The sequence below is a fragment of the Babylonia areolata genome, chromosome 8 (assembly GCF_041734735.1).
Source record: "Babylonia areolata isolate BAREFJ2019XMU chromosome 8, ASM4173473v1, whole genome shotgun sequence".
NCBI classification, from domain to species: Eukaryota; Metazoa; Mollusca; class Gastropoda; order Neogastropoda; family Buccinidae; genus Babylonia; species Babylonia areolata.
Window position 1 is genome coordinate 19,889,420 of NC_134883.1, and position 13,759 is coordinate 19,903,178.

The 13,759-nt window shown below is 41.7% G+C and overlaps 2 protein-coding genes across 2 annotated transcripts in view; both read left to right on the forward strand.

Moving 5' to 3' along the window:
• The first annotated feature begins 275 nt into the window (after nucleotides 1–275).
• LOC143285082 (uncharacterized) lies at nucleotides 276–8,491 on the forward strand. The gene is made up of 2 exons (XM_076592290.1): nucleotides 276–382; nucleotides 6,725–8,491. The coding sequence occupies exon 2, from the start codon at nucleotides 7,350–7,352 to the stop codon at nucleotides 7,926–7,928; it is 579 nt and encodes a 192-aa protein (XP_076448405.1). The 5' UTR covers nucleotides 276–382; nucleotides 6,725–7,349; the 3' UTR covers nucleotides 7,929–8,491.
• A 183-nt stretch (nucleotides 8,492–8,674) lies between these two features.
• LOC143285083 (calcium-independent phospholipase A2-gamma-like) overlaps nucleotides 8,675–13,759 on the forward strand; it is a 32,700-nt gene continuing 27,615 nt past the window's right edge. The window contains exon 1 of the mRNA XM_076592291.1: nucleotides 8,675–8,752. Within this exon, the coding sequence (XP_076448406.1) occupies nucleotides 8,684–8,752 (69 nt within the window). The 5' untranslated portion in view covers nucleotides 8,675–8,683. The remainder of the gene's footprint in view (nucleotides 8,753–13,759) is intronic.

Consider the following 13,759-nt stretch of genomic DNA (forward strand, 5'->3'; position numbering starts at 1 on the left):
TTACAGGCAACTGGGTGACAAGGTCCTTTTTTGTTTTCTTTCTTTCCTCTTTTTTAACCCTTTCAATTTTCTTCTTTAAAAAAAAAAAAAAAAAAAAAAATCTTTTCCCCCTTTTTTATTTCGTGGACCCGTGGGTCTTCGGGATTATAAGCCAGTCCTGCTTGATAAATTTGTGACAACACCTGTGATATGCAAGAGGCCTGTCAATCAACGAATCAAAATAATGCTTCTTATTTTCATCGGAAGTGATCATGTGATGGGGCTGAACAAGAACTGTTCGCCGTCGTGCCAACGCCATCTTTGGAGCAAGATGTGATCGAGTTGCTGCTTGAATGTCGTGTGGGGACTGAGCGATGTGGAGTACTGTTGTTCATACTGATCAGTATGTAAAATTTGTGGGACATAACCGATTTGTTTTCTTTACAGATTCAACAGATACTGGGCGCAGGATATCGGAATCCGATTATTAGATCTATTTCAATTAAATGCGTGCAGATCTGCTATGTTGGTAAGGAATCTTTTTCGCATTGTCACTCATGATCTTAATTAGAACGAGTAGATCCAGTAGGTAATGAAATTGATGTATCGCGGCCATGTGCACAGCAGATGTGCCACATACTATACTGATAAAAATGATGAACACTTACGGAAACACATAACAAACCATTATTACAAACCATTAGGTATTGATTGTTTGATTTGAATAGATCCAATAGATCGGACCATAAATGAAAGATATGGGCCTGAATGCAGAATTAACTGTCATTATTCAGCCACATTATTGTGATAATTGGGTTAAACTCTTCTCTTTGGCATTCTCTCTGTCTCTTGATTTCTTGCTCAACCCAATGATAAGAATGTAACGGATATTATTCAAGTGTTACACATCACTGATAAATATTTTTATTTCCTAGTCCTACAGCCCATAATGCTGGCTGGACATAAAAATAAAGGTAATTTTTGGTCTCGGTGGGAAGTTATAAGTGTCTGAATATTGAAACGTGAATGACATGTGATTCATGGGTATGAAAAACTAAAACTTAGTAAAAGCTGGGCTTTGTCAAACTGAAGCACGCTTGTTATTTGCATCAGGTTTTTATCATGCCCCACTTAAGTACATTCTTTCCTGATAATGGACAAGCAAGTTTTCGTTTCTGCGCTCATATTCTAACAGTTTTGTGTTCACAGCAGCCCTAACTATGCATCTGGAGGAAATCTACATCAGATTGAGATTGTGAGATTGTGATTCCTTACCACTGACAATGATAATGCATTTGATTGATCAAGGTTAAGATTTCGTGTAATTGATACAGATGATTTGGGATGGGTGTCCTGTCCTGTTATGGATTTGGGTCATGTTAACCCTTTCAGTGCCAAGCCTATTTTGTGCTCAGCAAGAATTATTTGTGAAGGAATGTTTTGGTCACGCAGGGTAATAAAAAAAAGAAGCTAGCATGTAAACTACTTTAAAAAGTATATATATACTTTTCTTTAAGAAAAATGAACACACTGTCACATAAAAATGTAATGTTTTGTGATAGAAAAGTTCCCACAATGATGTTGACGGAAATTTCTGTCCTGGGGCAATTGATAGCACACTGGAAGGGGACGGAAATTTCCATCCTGGGGTACTCTAGGTAAAGAAATGTTTCAAGCCAATCCACTAAGTGTTGTATGAGACCATTCAGTCTCATTTCTTCTCTTTGTTTTATTCAAGGTTTCCATTTGCAGTCCATGAGATGTTTCTAGACAGCATCAATCTGCAGTGACAGTGTGATTGTTTACTCTGGGATCGGCACTATATAGCTGCCCTTCATGTAAAGTCATTTGATCTCATAGATTAATTCATCTACGCTTTTGGTGATGGGCATTTTTTGTTAATTTCTGACTCGTGTGGAAAGAAAGTGAGTGAATGTAATCATCTGGTCTTGGTTGTTCTTGTGTCCTCAGTCTGTCAGTGTTTGAATTTCAATATTGGCATTTTTCTCCGCAAACATGTGTGTTGAAAGAACCAAACTCGGCTGGTTGATAATGATAGGTATGAATGTCTTGCCAGTCATCTTCGTAGTATTGTGATGGGAACAAAAACCACAAAACAAGACAAGCTGAAGTCAAGGATTAGAGCTAAGGTCACACCATGGCATAATGGGAAAAACGCAACGTATGACAGAAGTTAGAACTTTGTTTTTTTAAATCCAATTTTCATTCATGGTACAGTTATATATAGTGGTTTTAGTGTATTTGTTTTCATGGTACACTATTTTTTTACGTTAAAAATATATTTGCTTTCAAAAGTAAAGGTCACAGGCCAAAGTCCACCCATGACATTAACAGAGTAAATAAAAATGTTGCTGGATAATATAGTTTTTTTAATTTCAAAATTATAAAATTGTTGCAAGAGAATATGGTTTTTCTATTTCATATTATTATGAACATGTTTCTGGGAAATATACATTTTTGCTGTAACTTAGATCACTGATGATAGTGCAAATAAAAATGTTGCAGATAGTGCAAATAAAAATGTTGCAGCGTAATAACTAATATGTATGTTGTGTGTGTGTGTGTATATATATATATTTTTTTTAAATTACTATAGCGTAGAATAATCAAGAGTACTGATGACAGTGTGAATAAAAAATGTTGCTGGGTAAGATGCTTTTTTTTCAGAAATCCACTGATGACCGTGAGAATTAAAATGTTGTTGGGAAATTTAGTTTTTTCCTATTTCATGATTACAGACCTACCTTTATACGTTATTTGTCAGGGAAACACAACTCCTGCTGCAGGGCCTCTGCCAAGAATATATTTTCATTGAAAATCGGACTGAATTGACAAAAAGTTGTAAGGCTACATTTTCTGTCAAAAGTACACAAACAGTATGTTTTTCAGAAAGGAAAGTGACCAAGCTTTTTATCGAAGGTCACTTCTGAAATTATTTGATTACAGATTATCATGATCGTGATATTGACTAATTGAGCTTCCTGCTTTGGAATTTTTTGGGGTTTTTTTTAATGTCGTTTTTACATGTAAATCAATCAGTTGTGTTGACATTACTTTTGTTTGTGTTTATCACCTTGGAGAGTTAGGTTCCTAGGATAAAAAAAATGTCAGAAGAAGTAGAAGAAAAAGGGAGAGAAAGGGAGGGGAGAGAGGTGGTAAGAGAGAGGGAGAGTCTTTACAATCTGTCTCTTCATCTGTCAATCTCACATCCCGTCTTCTGCAGTAGGTGTAGTAATTGTAGCACCACAAGTGATTTTATCAAAGACTGTATTGTTTCACAAAAGGCCGACGGTCTTTGGTATTATTGATGGTTCACGCAAGAGCACGCGTGTACAGAGCACTGTGTTGGAACACGGCAGATTGACACAGGTGGTAGGGGCACACACCTTGTAACTGGTTTTTAAGTCCCGGGTGGTTCAGTTCTTGGGCTTCTGGTATCAGTTACCAGACAGCCGGCTTCAATATCTCATTCAGGACGGTTATTGTTATCAAGATTAATAAAAAAATTTTTTTTAAAGTCCTTGAAAATAAAACAGGAGTAGAGGAGGTGGGAGGGAGATGAGAGAGAGGAGGGGGTGGGTGGGTGACTGGGGAGTGAGAGAGAAGGGGTGATTGGGGAGGGAGAGAGAGAGAGGGGGGATTACTGGGGAGGGAGAGAGGGGTGTGACTGGGGAGGGAGAGAGAGGGGAGTGACTGGGCAGTGAGAGAGGGGTGACTGGGTAGTGAGAGAGAGGGGGGTTGACTGGGCAGTGAGAGAGAGAGGAGTGACTGGGGAGGGAGAGAGAGGGGAGTGACTGGGCAGTGAGAGAGAGACGGGGGGTGGGGGGGGTGACTGGGGATATAGAGAGAGGAGGGTGACTGGGGAGTGAAGGAGAGGGGGGTGATTGGGGAGTGAGAGAGAAGGGAGGTGACTGGGGACGTAGGGAGAGGCGGGTGACTGGGAAGGGAGAGAGGGGGGTGACTGGGGAAGGAGGGAGAGTGGGGGTGACTGGAGAGGGAGAGCGGGGGAGGGGGAAAGAGAGGGGGTGACTGGGTAGGGAGAGAGAGGGGAGTGACTTGGGAGGGAGAGAGGAGAGTGACTGGGGGGAGAGAGGTGAGTGACTGGGGAGGGAGAGAGGGGAGTGACTGGGGATGGAGAGGGGGGGGGGTGACTGGAGAGGGAGAGAGGGGTGTGATTGGGGAGATAGAGGGGTGTGATTGGGGAGGGAGAGAGAGGGGGTGACTGGGGAGAGAGGGGGGTGATTGGGGAGGGAGAGTTAGGGGGTGACTGGGGAGGGAGAGGTGGGGATGACTGGGAAGGGAGAGAGAGGGGGGATGACTGTGGAGTGAGAAAGAGAGAGGGGAGTGACTGGAGAGGGAGAGGTGTGGGTGACTGGGGAGGGAGAGAGAGGGGGAAGGGGTTGACTGGGGAGGCTGAGAGAGAAGGGGTGACTGGGAAGTGAGAGAGAGGGGGGTGACTGAGGAGTGAGAGTGGGGGGGGGGGGTGACTGGAGGGAGAGAGAGAGAGGGGGGGGAGTAACTGGGGAGGGAGAGAGAGATGGGGGTGACTGGGGAGTGTGGAGGGGGGTGTTTGGGAAGTGAGAGAGAGGGGGGTGATGGGAGAGAGGGGGGGGGGTGAGTAGGGAGGGAGAGAAAGGGGGGTGACTGGGGAGGGAGGGAGAAGGGGTGACAGAGAGAGAGGGGGTGACTGTGGGAGGAAGGAAGAGGGGGTGATTGGGGAGGGATAGAGGGGGGTGACTAGGGAGGGAGAGGGGGATGACTGGGGAGGGAGGGAGATGGGGGTGAGTGGGGAGGGAGAGAGAAGAGATGACTGGGGAGGGAGAGGGGGGGTGACTGGGGAGGGAGAGATTGAGATGTCTGGGGTGGTAGGCATGGAGGGAGAGAAAGGGGAGTGACTGCAGAGGTAGGGAGATGGGGATGACTGGGGAGGGAGAGAGAGGGGGGTGGTGGTGACTGAACATCCCCCTCCACTTCCTGTCTTTGGCATGTCTTGGATGTTGTCATGGCACCCACCTTTTCCTTTACCTACACCTTCTTCACCACTTCCTGTCTTTGGCATGTCTTGGATGTTGTCATGGCACCCACCTTTTCCTTTTCCCACACCTTTTTCACCACTTCCTGTTTTTGGCGTGTCTTGGATGTTGTCAGACACATGGCACCCACCTTTTCCTTTTCCCTCACCTTCTGCACCACTTCCTGTCTTTGGCATGTCTTGGATGTTGGCATGGCACCCACCATTTCCTTTTCCCATACCTTCTTCACCACTTCCTGTCTTTGGCATGTCTTGGATGTTGTCAGACTCATGGCACCCACCTTTTCCTTTACCTAAACCTTCCTCACCACTTCCTGTCTTTGGCATGTCTTGGATGTTGTCATGGCACCCACCTTTTCCTTTTCCCACACCTTCTTCACCACTTCCTGTCTTTGACGTGTCTTGGATGTTGTCAGACTCATGGCACCCACCTTTTCCTTTTCCCACACCTTCTACACCACTTCCTGTCTTTGGCATGTCTTGGATGTTGTCAGATTCATGGCACCCACCTTTTCCTCTTCCCACACCCACTTACTTCACCTTGCCCTCCATGTTGCACATGAAGTCTTTCAGAACAGTCAGTGTCTGTGGTATAATCCGGGTCATATCTGCACTTCGCGTACCTGAAGTTGACCAATGATATGATAGTGTCATTAGCTGTAGCAGCATTGTGTTTAGTTGTCTTCACTTGCTGATAGGGCTGACACTAAGTCAACACTTTGAGCCACAGATAACATCATATACCATATTAGAAATGTGTTCATATTTATCAATGATTGAAACATAGTCTTCTTGAAGTTTTTCTGGGTTGGACAAGAGTTCTGACACTACTTCTTTTTCTGACTGAAGGAAAACTGTGATGATGGGTTAATGTGTTATGTAGGGTGTGTGGCCACAGCTACAGTATGGTGGAAAATTGGGGAAAGTGTGATGATTGGTACATGTCATGTAGGGTGTGTGGCCACAACGACAGTATGGTGGAAAATTGGGGAAAGTGTGATGATGAGTTCATTTGTCATGTAGGGTGTGTGGCCACAACTACAGTATGATGGAAAATTGGGGAAAGTGTGATGATGGGTTCATCTGTCATGTAGGGTGTGTGGCCACAACGACAGTATGGTGGGTTAACTCATCATATTGGCAGGGAACAAGCTGAGTGGGTATCACACGCCAGTTTTGAAGGCCTTACCTTTTTTTTTTTTCATTCTTTGATTTAAAACTTGTTTTTTGTAATGTGAAGGTGATGGAATACCTGGCACCATCAGCACAGCTAGTTCATCAGTCTGAATGGGTTGAGAAGTATAATCAGTGTTTCTTATATTTTTTGCAGCCTTGAATGAAGACTTGTTTGTTTTACATAATGACATAAATGTTTGGTCATGTATAATATTCTATTTGGTAGAATAGTACTGATAAGATCTGTGTGGTTACGTGGACTTTATAAGCAATTAGTGAATTAGGGGAGATGGGCTTAAAGCAAGAAGAAAAGCAGAAGTCACTTAGTTGTTCATAGCTTTATTCCATGAAGGAATGGGTTTAGATGAATAGATTAAAACTATAAAAGACACATCATTAATGCTCAGAACTTGTCCAGAATGAAGGGGGTTTTATCAGCACCACAGCAAACATAAGTGCCTACTTATCATAGCATTTTTGCCAGAGTAAATGAAAAGAAATCTGTTTTGTTTACAGGCCAAGATGAGTACTTTTTCTCTGCGTTGTTTATCGCCCTGCAGAAGGACATCATTTGTCAGCATTCCTGGCTGCTGTAAATCTTCACAGCATAGGACATCTCAGCACAGCAACAACAACTTTTACAGAGGACATTATATAAAGAGGTCATCACCAATCAGTTCATCATGCCTGTGTAAATCACACTGTTGTTCTGTTCGATCATCTAATTATTTGGGTGTGTACCTGGCCAGACAGAGGGTGGGGCTGAAAACAAAGTTACCTCAGCCACATCAGTCTAGGACTTTACAGCAACTACATCTTCATACATGGGTCAAAGTCAAACTAGACAGTATTTTTAATCAACTCCAAAATGTAACCTCCAGTGTATCTAACCATCTGGGATATAGATTAAGGCCGTCAGACCAAGATAGCAGCAAAGCAGATCTGTTAAGTACACCTAAAAGTGGTCAACCCCAAAGTGAAGAGACACCTTCAGAAATGTTACCTGTATCAGAACCTGGTTCTGGGAATCAGTCCATATACAAGAAAGACGCCCAGCAACAATCTGGCCTCCAAACTACATCTACACCTGAACAGCAAGAATTTGGCCTCGGAGCTACATCAACACCTGAACAGCAAGAATATGGCCTCCAAACTACATCTACACCTGAACAGCAAGAATCTGGCCTCCGAGCTACATCGACACCTGATCAGCAAGAATCTGGTCTCCAAGCTACATCTACACCTGAACATCAAGAACATGGCTTCCAAGCTATACCTACACATGAACATCAAAAACCTGGCCTCCAAGCAACATCAACACCTGAACATCAAAAACCTGGTCTTCGAGCTACATCTACACCTGAACAGCAAGAATTTGGCCTCCAGGCTACATCAACACCTGAACATCAAAAACCTGGCCTCCAAGCAACATCTGCACTTGAACATCAGAAACCTGGCCTCCAAACTACATCTACACCTGAACATCAAAAAACTCGCCTTCGAGCTACATCTACACCTGAACAGCAAGAATCTGACCTCCAAGCTACATCTACACCTGAAAGGCACACACTGGAGGAGGCTATTTATCATACCAACCAAAGCATCATCTCTTATTACCAAAAAAATATTGCTTCACCCAAATATCCGACACCCGGTGACAATGTTCAGCCCAGAATTTCTGCGGAAGAAAAGACTGTTCAGCTTGTGGAAACCGATATAAAAACAGACAATGAATGGAACATATTAAAAAAAATCCAGCTGCCCTCTTCAAGTAATCATTCACCAAAGAAACAAACACTGACTGGAATGCCACGAGAAGAAACTACTTGTGAAAAATATTTGACAGCTTGCAAAGATTGTGAACAAATTGAAAAAGCTAAACGAGAGTCGAGTGTTCAAGATTTTGTGATCAGACCTGAACATGACACTTCTAAAAATGTCCTGTTATATGAATATATACCCAAACCAGCAAAACACATGAAAACCATAGGTACTGCTCGGCCTATCGCTGAAAAGATGGGTTGGGATATGCTTAGAAAACTTATGCATTCATTTTGGAATATTTTTAGATTTCCAAGAAAAAGAACAGCGAGACAGCTGTTCCCTGTTATTCAGACTGGATCTGACAAACGGTCCCATGGGGACAAGTCAGATGTAAAGAATGAGACAGACATTTATGAAGAAAAACAGCCGTCCCCCATGAAGATGACTGCCCAGGGTATGTCCTTGTACCATCCACTGACATCCCCCCCACGTCCCACAAGCAAAGATCAAGATCACATCAAAGCGGCTGTGGAAGAAGAGGAGGTTGGGTGGAATGTGTTCAGAAAGTTCTCAATCCCCTTCCGTGATACATCCAGTCCTCCAAAGAAAAAAGTACTTCGTCGGGCAGATTTTGTTTCCAGATCAGCAGTTGAAGCAAAGACTAATTTGCTTGTTAAGAGCTTAAAATCAGCTGCAACTTATTCATCTAAGATGGGTCGAGTGAAGGAACTGAGCAAACATATCAAGCAGTGTCCAAGTTGCCGACATGAAGCAACAGAGGTGAGTGTTGTTGTTCATGCTTCCAGCAGTCTGCTTTTCTGCTGTGGCACTCACTGAAATTAAGTCATTAGTTCAACATTAGAAATGATCCAGTTTCAAACTAAGCAATTATTAACATTTACAAGTTGTTTTGTAAATCTGTGAGGTGTAGACTGTGTACATTGCTTTTTATTGAATGTAAGTGTCAGTAATCAAGAACTGCAATAATCAAAATAGCTGTGACAGGGTGGATATATTTAGTCTACCATCCCTGAAACCATCTTAATGACAGAGCTCGATCTAAACAGTGGATAATGTGCCTGTGCCTGATCTTGTTTGTGTGTATATGTGTTTGATCTATTGCAAATAATGTGCCTGTGTGTCTGCCCTTGCATGTATGTGCATGTCTTTGATCAGTAGTAAATAATGTGCCTGTGTGTCTGTTCTTGTATGTGTGTGCATGTCATTGATCAGCAGTATATAATGTGCCTGTGTGTTCTTGGATGTGTGTGCATGTCTTTGATCAATAGTAAATAATGTGCCGGTGTGTCTGTTCTTGTATGTGTGTGCATGTCTTTGATCAGTAAATAATGTGCCTGTGTGTCTGTCTTTGCATGTGTGTGCATGTCTTTGATCAGTAGTAAGTAATGTGCCTGTGTGTCTGTTCATGCATGTGTGTGCATGTCTTTGATCAGTAGTAAATAAAGTGCTGGTGTGTCTGTTCTTGTATGTGTGTGCATGTCTTTGATCAGTAAATAATGTGCCTGTGTGTCTGTCCTTGCATGCGTGTGCATATTTTTGATCAGTAGTAAATAATGTGCCTGTGTATCTGTTCTTGCATGCATGAATATGAGTGTTTGCTCAATAGTGAATAAAGTGCCTGTGTGTCTGTCCTCTGTGTGTGCATGATTGTTTGAATTTGATCAATAGTGGATTTGTAATGTGCCTGTGTGTCTGTCCTTGCATGTGTGTATGTGTGTTTGATCATTAGTGGATTTATAATGTGCATGTGTGTCTCTTCTTGCATGTGTGTAAATGTGTGTTTGATCAACAGTGGATTTATAACGTGTCTATGTCAGTATCTGAGTATGTGTCTGTCCTTGCATGTGTGTGTGTTTGATCAATAGTGGATTTAAAATGTGCCTGTGTGTTCTTGTGTGTGTGTGTGTGTGTGTGTGTGTGTGTGTGTGTGTGTGTGTGTGTGTGATCAATATTGGATTTATAATGTGCCTGTGTATTTGTTCTTGCATGTATGTTTGTGTGTGTTTGATCAGTAGTGGATTTAAAATGTGCCTGTGTGTTTGTTCTTGCGTGTGTGTGTGTGTGTGTGTGTGTGTGTGTGTGTGTGATCAATAGTGGATTTATAATGTGCCTGTGTGTTTGTTTTTGAATGTGTGTAGGTGTGTGTGTGTGATCAATAGTGGATTTATAATGTGTCGGTTCTTGCATGTGTGTGTGTGTGTATGTGTGTTTGATCAATAGTGATTAATGTGCTCATGTGCTGTTTCATATGGTGTGTATGAGTGTTTGATCAATAGTGGATAGTGTGCTTGTGTGTCTGTTCTTGCATGCATGTGCATTTTATCAATAGAGAATAATGAATAATGTGATGTTTGTCTGCCCTATGTATATGTATGTGTGTTTTATCAATAGCGGATACTGTGCCTGTGTGCGTGTGTATGTGTGTGTTTGATCAATAGTGGATTTTTAATGTGCCAGTGTATCTGTCCTGTTACTAAGTGGGTGAGGAGACCGACAGGTTAAGGAAAGAAAGAAACAGCGAGTTCACTTAAGTCTTCAGTTTCCCACTCTCTCAGCAGACAGAAAACAGACAAGGAATTTTCCCCTGAGCCAGTTATAATTATTAAGAGAAAATGAAAAATGTTTTTTTCTTCACTCGCGCACACTCTTCACCTAGAAACAAGTTATTTCAATTATATTTTTTTCTAAACCGGGGAAAAAATGTCTTGACTGTCACAGTTTTTAATACTCGCCGTGCGCAGCTGCTCTTTGCTGGATAAGATAAGATAAGATAAGATAAGAATAACTTTATTATCTCCAACTGGAGAAATTTGGTCAGGTGCATTATCACAACATAGACAAGTAAACAACATGGGGACCATAACTGTAAAAGCCAACAACAGCCCCAACAAATATTACGAAGATACAAATGTAAAAAATATCACATACAACGTTTCATACATACATCCACACACTGCAGGTAATAACTAGTATTCTTAATGTAAAAACAGAAAGAATTAAGAAACATTATTTGAATATAATTATAAACATAGCCTACTATACTGCACATTGATTATAATAGACAGATAAGATAAGAATAAAGATGAATTGCGGAAAACCACAACCAGATAATTAGCACACACCCGCACCGCACCCCCCCCACCCCCACCCCCACCCCCACCCCACACACGCGGATAACTTGATTAAACAAGAGTAATAAACATATGTTCTCAAATAAAAGCATTTCACATATTCGCTTTTAAAAACATTGCAATTAATTATTACATCGTAATTATTAAACAGAAATATATTTAGAATATGGACGTTAGCATTAGACATATTCATTGTACATTCATCCTGCATATTGCACATTATTCTTCCTACATATTGCACATTCATTATAACCAATTGTCACGTTTTAAGTTCAGTAACACACACACACACACACACACACACACACCCCACAACTAGAACAAGGTACAGCCTATCATGCACGGACTTTCACACGTCTCACATGAGAGTGCGCGCTCGCACACACACACACACAGTTCTCAAGAATTTAAAAGGTGGATTGAACGTGGAATAAAAGTCTTTAGAGCTCTGGATTTCAACTTAAAAGTTCTGTAGCGTCGTCCTGATGGCAATAGCTCATAATACTTTGCTAAAATATGGGTGTCGTCAGTTGCTATCTGCCTGCTTTTTTTAACCACTCGACTTTCATACAGCTCTTGCATACTAGCTTGTTTCACTCCCACAATTTTACTGCATACACTCATGACATCGTTCAAAACACGCTTACTCCTCACTCCCAAACTTCCATACCAGCACATAAATGAAACTGTAAGCACAGACTCGATACAACATCGATAATAATTTTGAAGAATATTTGAATTTATACCAACATTTCTAAGCTTCTGTAAACAAAAAATTCTAGATTGACATTTCTTATGAATGGAATCAACATTTCTGTCAAAAGTCAGCTTATTGTCTAAGATGGTCCCTAAATATCTATATTCATTGACCCTCTCCACTGTTTGACCATCAATAACAAGGTCAGCTACAGGCAAGGGGTCTTTCCGAAAATGTATTAACATTTCTTTTGTTTTCAATACGTTGAGATCCAGATAGTTTTTCTCACACCAGGAACAGAACTTTTTAATTTCACTGAAATAAATAGCATCAGAGTTGGACAGATCTTCAATTGCTGAATCATCAGAATATTTTATGACAGGAGTTTCCTCCGTGACTCTGCAGTCATTTGTGTACAGTGTAAAAAGAACAGGGGACAGCACTGTACCTTGGGGTGCACCAGTAGAAGTAGATTTTAGAGAAGAGTGGGCAGAATGAAAGCGGACGGACTGAGTTCTATTGAGAAGAAAACTTATTATCCAAAGAGTAAGCTTCGGATCAACATCCATGCCTAGCAGTTTGAGGGCAAGGAGATGAGGTTGTGTTGTGTTAAAAGCAGAAGAGAAGTCAACAAAAAGGATACGAACGAAAGATCCCGTGTTATTCAAATGAAGGAAAGCATTATGAAGGAGAGTTAGGATAGCATCGTCAGTACTTCTGTGTGCTTTATAAGCAAACTGAAGAGAGTCAAGCTGCTGTTCAGTGAAAGAAAGAAGATGTCGGAGAATAATTTTTTCAAAGCATTTCATCACTACTGAAGTCAGGGCAACAGGACGGTAATCATTTAGTGCGGCTGGGTTCTTTTTCTTGGGGATAGGACAGATAGTAGATTTTTTCCAGATGCTGGGGACAGAGCAGTCCTTCAGAGACCAGTTGAAAATTTTACAGAACACGTCACACAACTGGGAAGCACATGTTTTCAGTAATTTTCCGCAGATATTGTCGGGGCCAATCCACGGGATCGCACTCAGTCCTAGGCCGGCCAGTTACTCATGGTAAACCATGTCAGTGTCCACCCCACACAACTCGTGGGACACTTGGGCACCTCCTCCTCCGTTGAACACACATCAGTTCCACAGGGGGTCCCTCCACTCCGTGGCCAGTCAACACGGAGCCCTGATAACACTTTTTTCATGTTTTTAGTTCTTGGCACACTCCATTTAAATCTCTTTTTTTCACACTGAACGAGTCTCAAGCTAATCCTCTTCAATGTTCCCCAGTTCATTTCACTGTCCCCTTGTTCTTTTCTCACATTTACTACCCTTTCACACCACTCATGCATTCAAACCATTTTCCAATTAACAATACAATATTCATTTAAGAGAGTCACATCTTATAAATGCACAGAAAAAAAATATTAATTTATCACAAAGCAAAATATTTCAAAACCAGCAGCTACAGCTACCTTCTCAGTAACTGTTTAATTACAAGTTGAATTTTGAATAACATTATCCAGCAACTAACCATTGAATAAACGATAAAAATAAAACTTAATAATTTTCCCCACTTGATGTACGGAACAGTCAAGGCTTCACTCCGTATCAACAGACGCCCTTCACCCGAGCTCTGATACATTCAGACTGGGGTTACAGAACATACATATACGCGCACACACGCACACACACACACACACACACACACACACACACATATGAACATGCACAGCTCACGATTCACCCACACTTGCCACGTGCAAATCATATGTTTACATTCATAATAGGTATTTTAAAAATATAAATTATTTTCTCGTTCCTCCTCTCTGGCCACAGGCATTCGTAACTCACGTCAGTCCTATGTGAGTGTATGTGTGTTTGATCAGTGTTTTCTAGGAGTAGAACTGAACTCAGCGGGGCTTCAAAGGAAAACAGTTGTGAGCAG

Excerpts from the sequence above, each read along its gene's own strand:
- LOC143285082 (XM_076592290.1), top strand. The coding sequence starts at position 7,350 with ATGGCCTCCAAACTACATCTACACCTGAACAGCAAGAATCTGGCCTCC.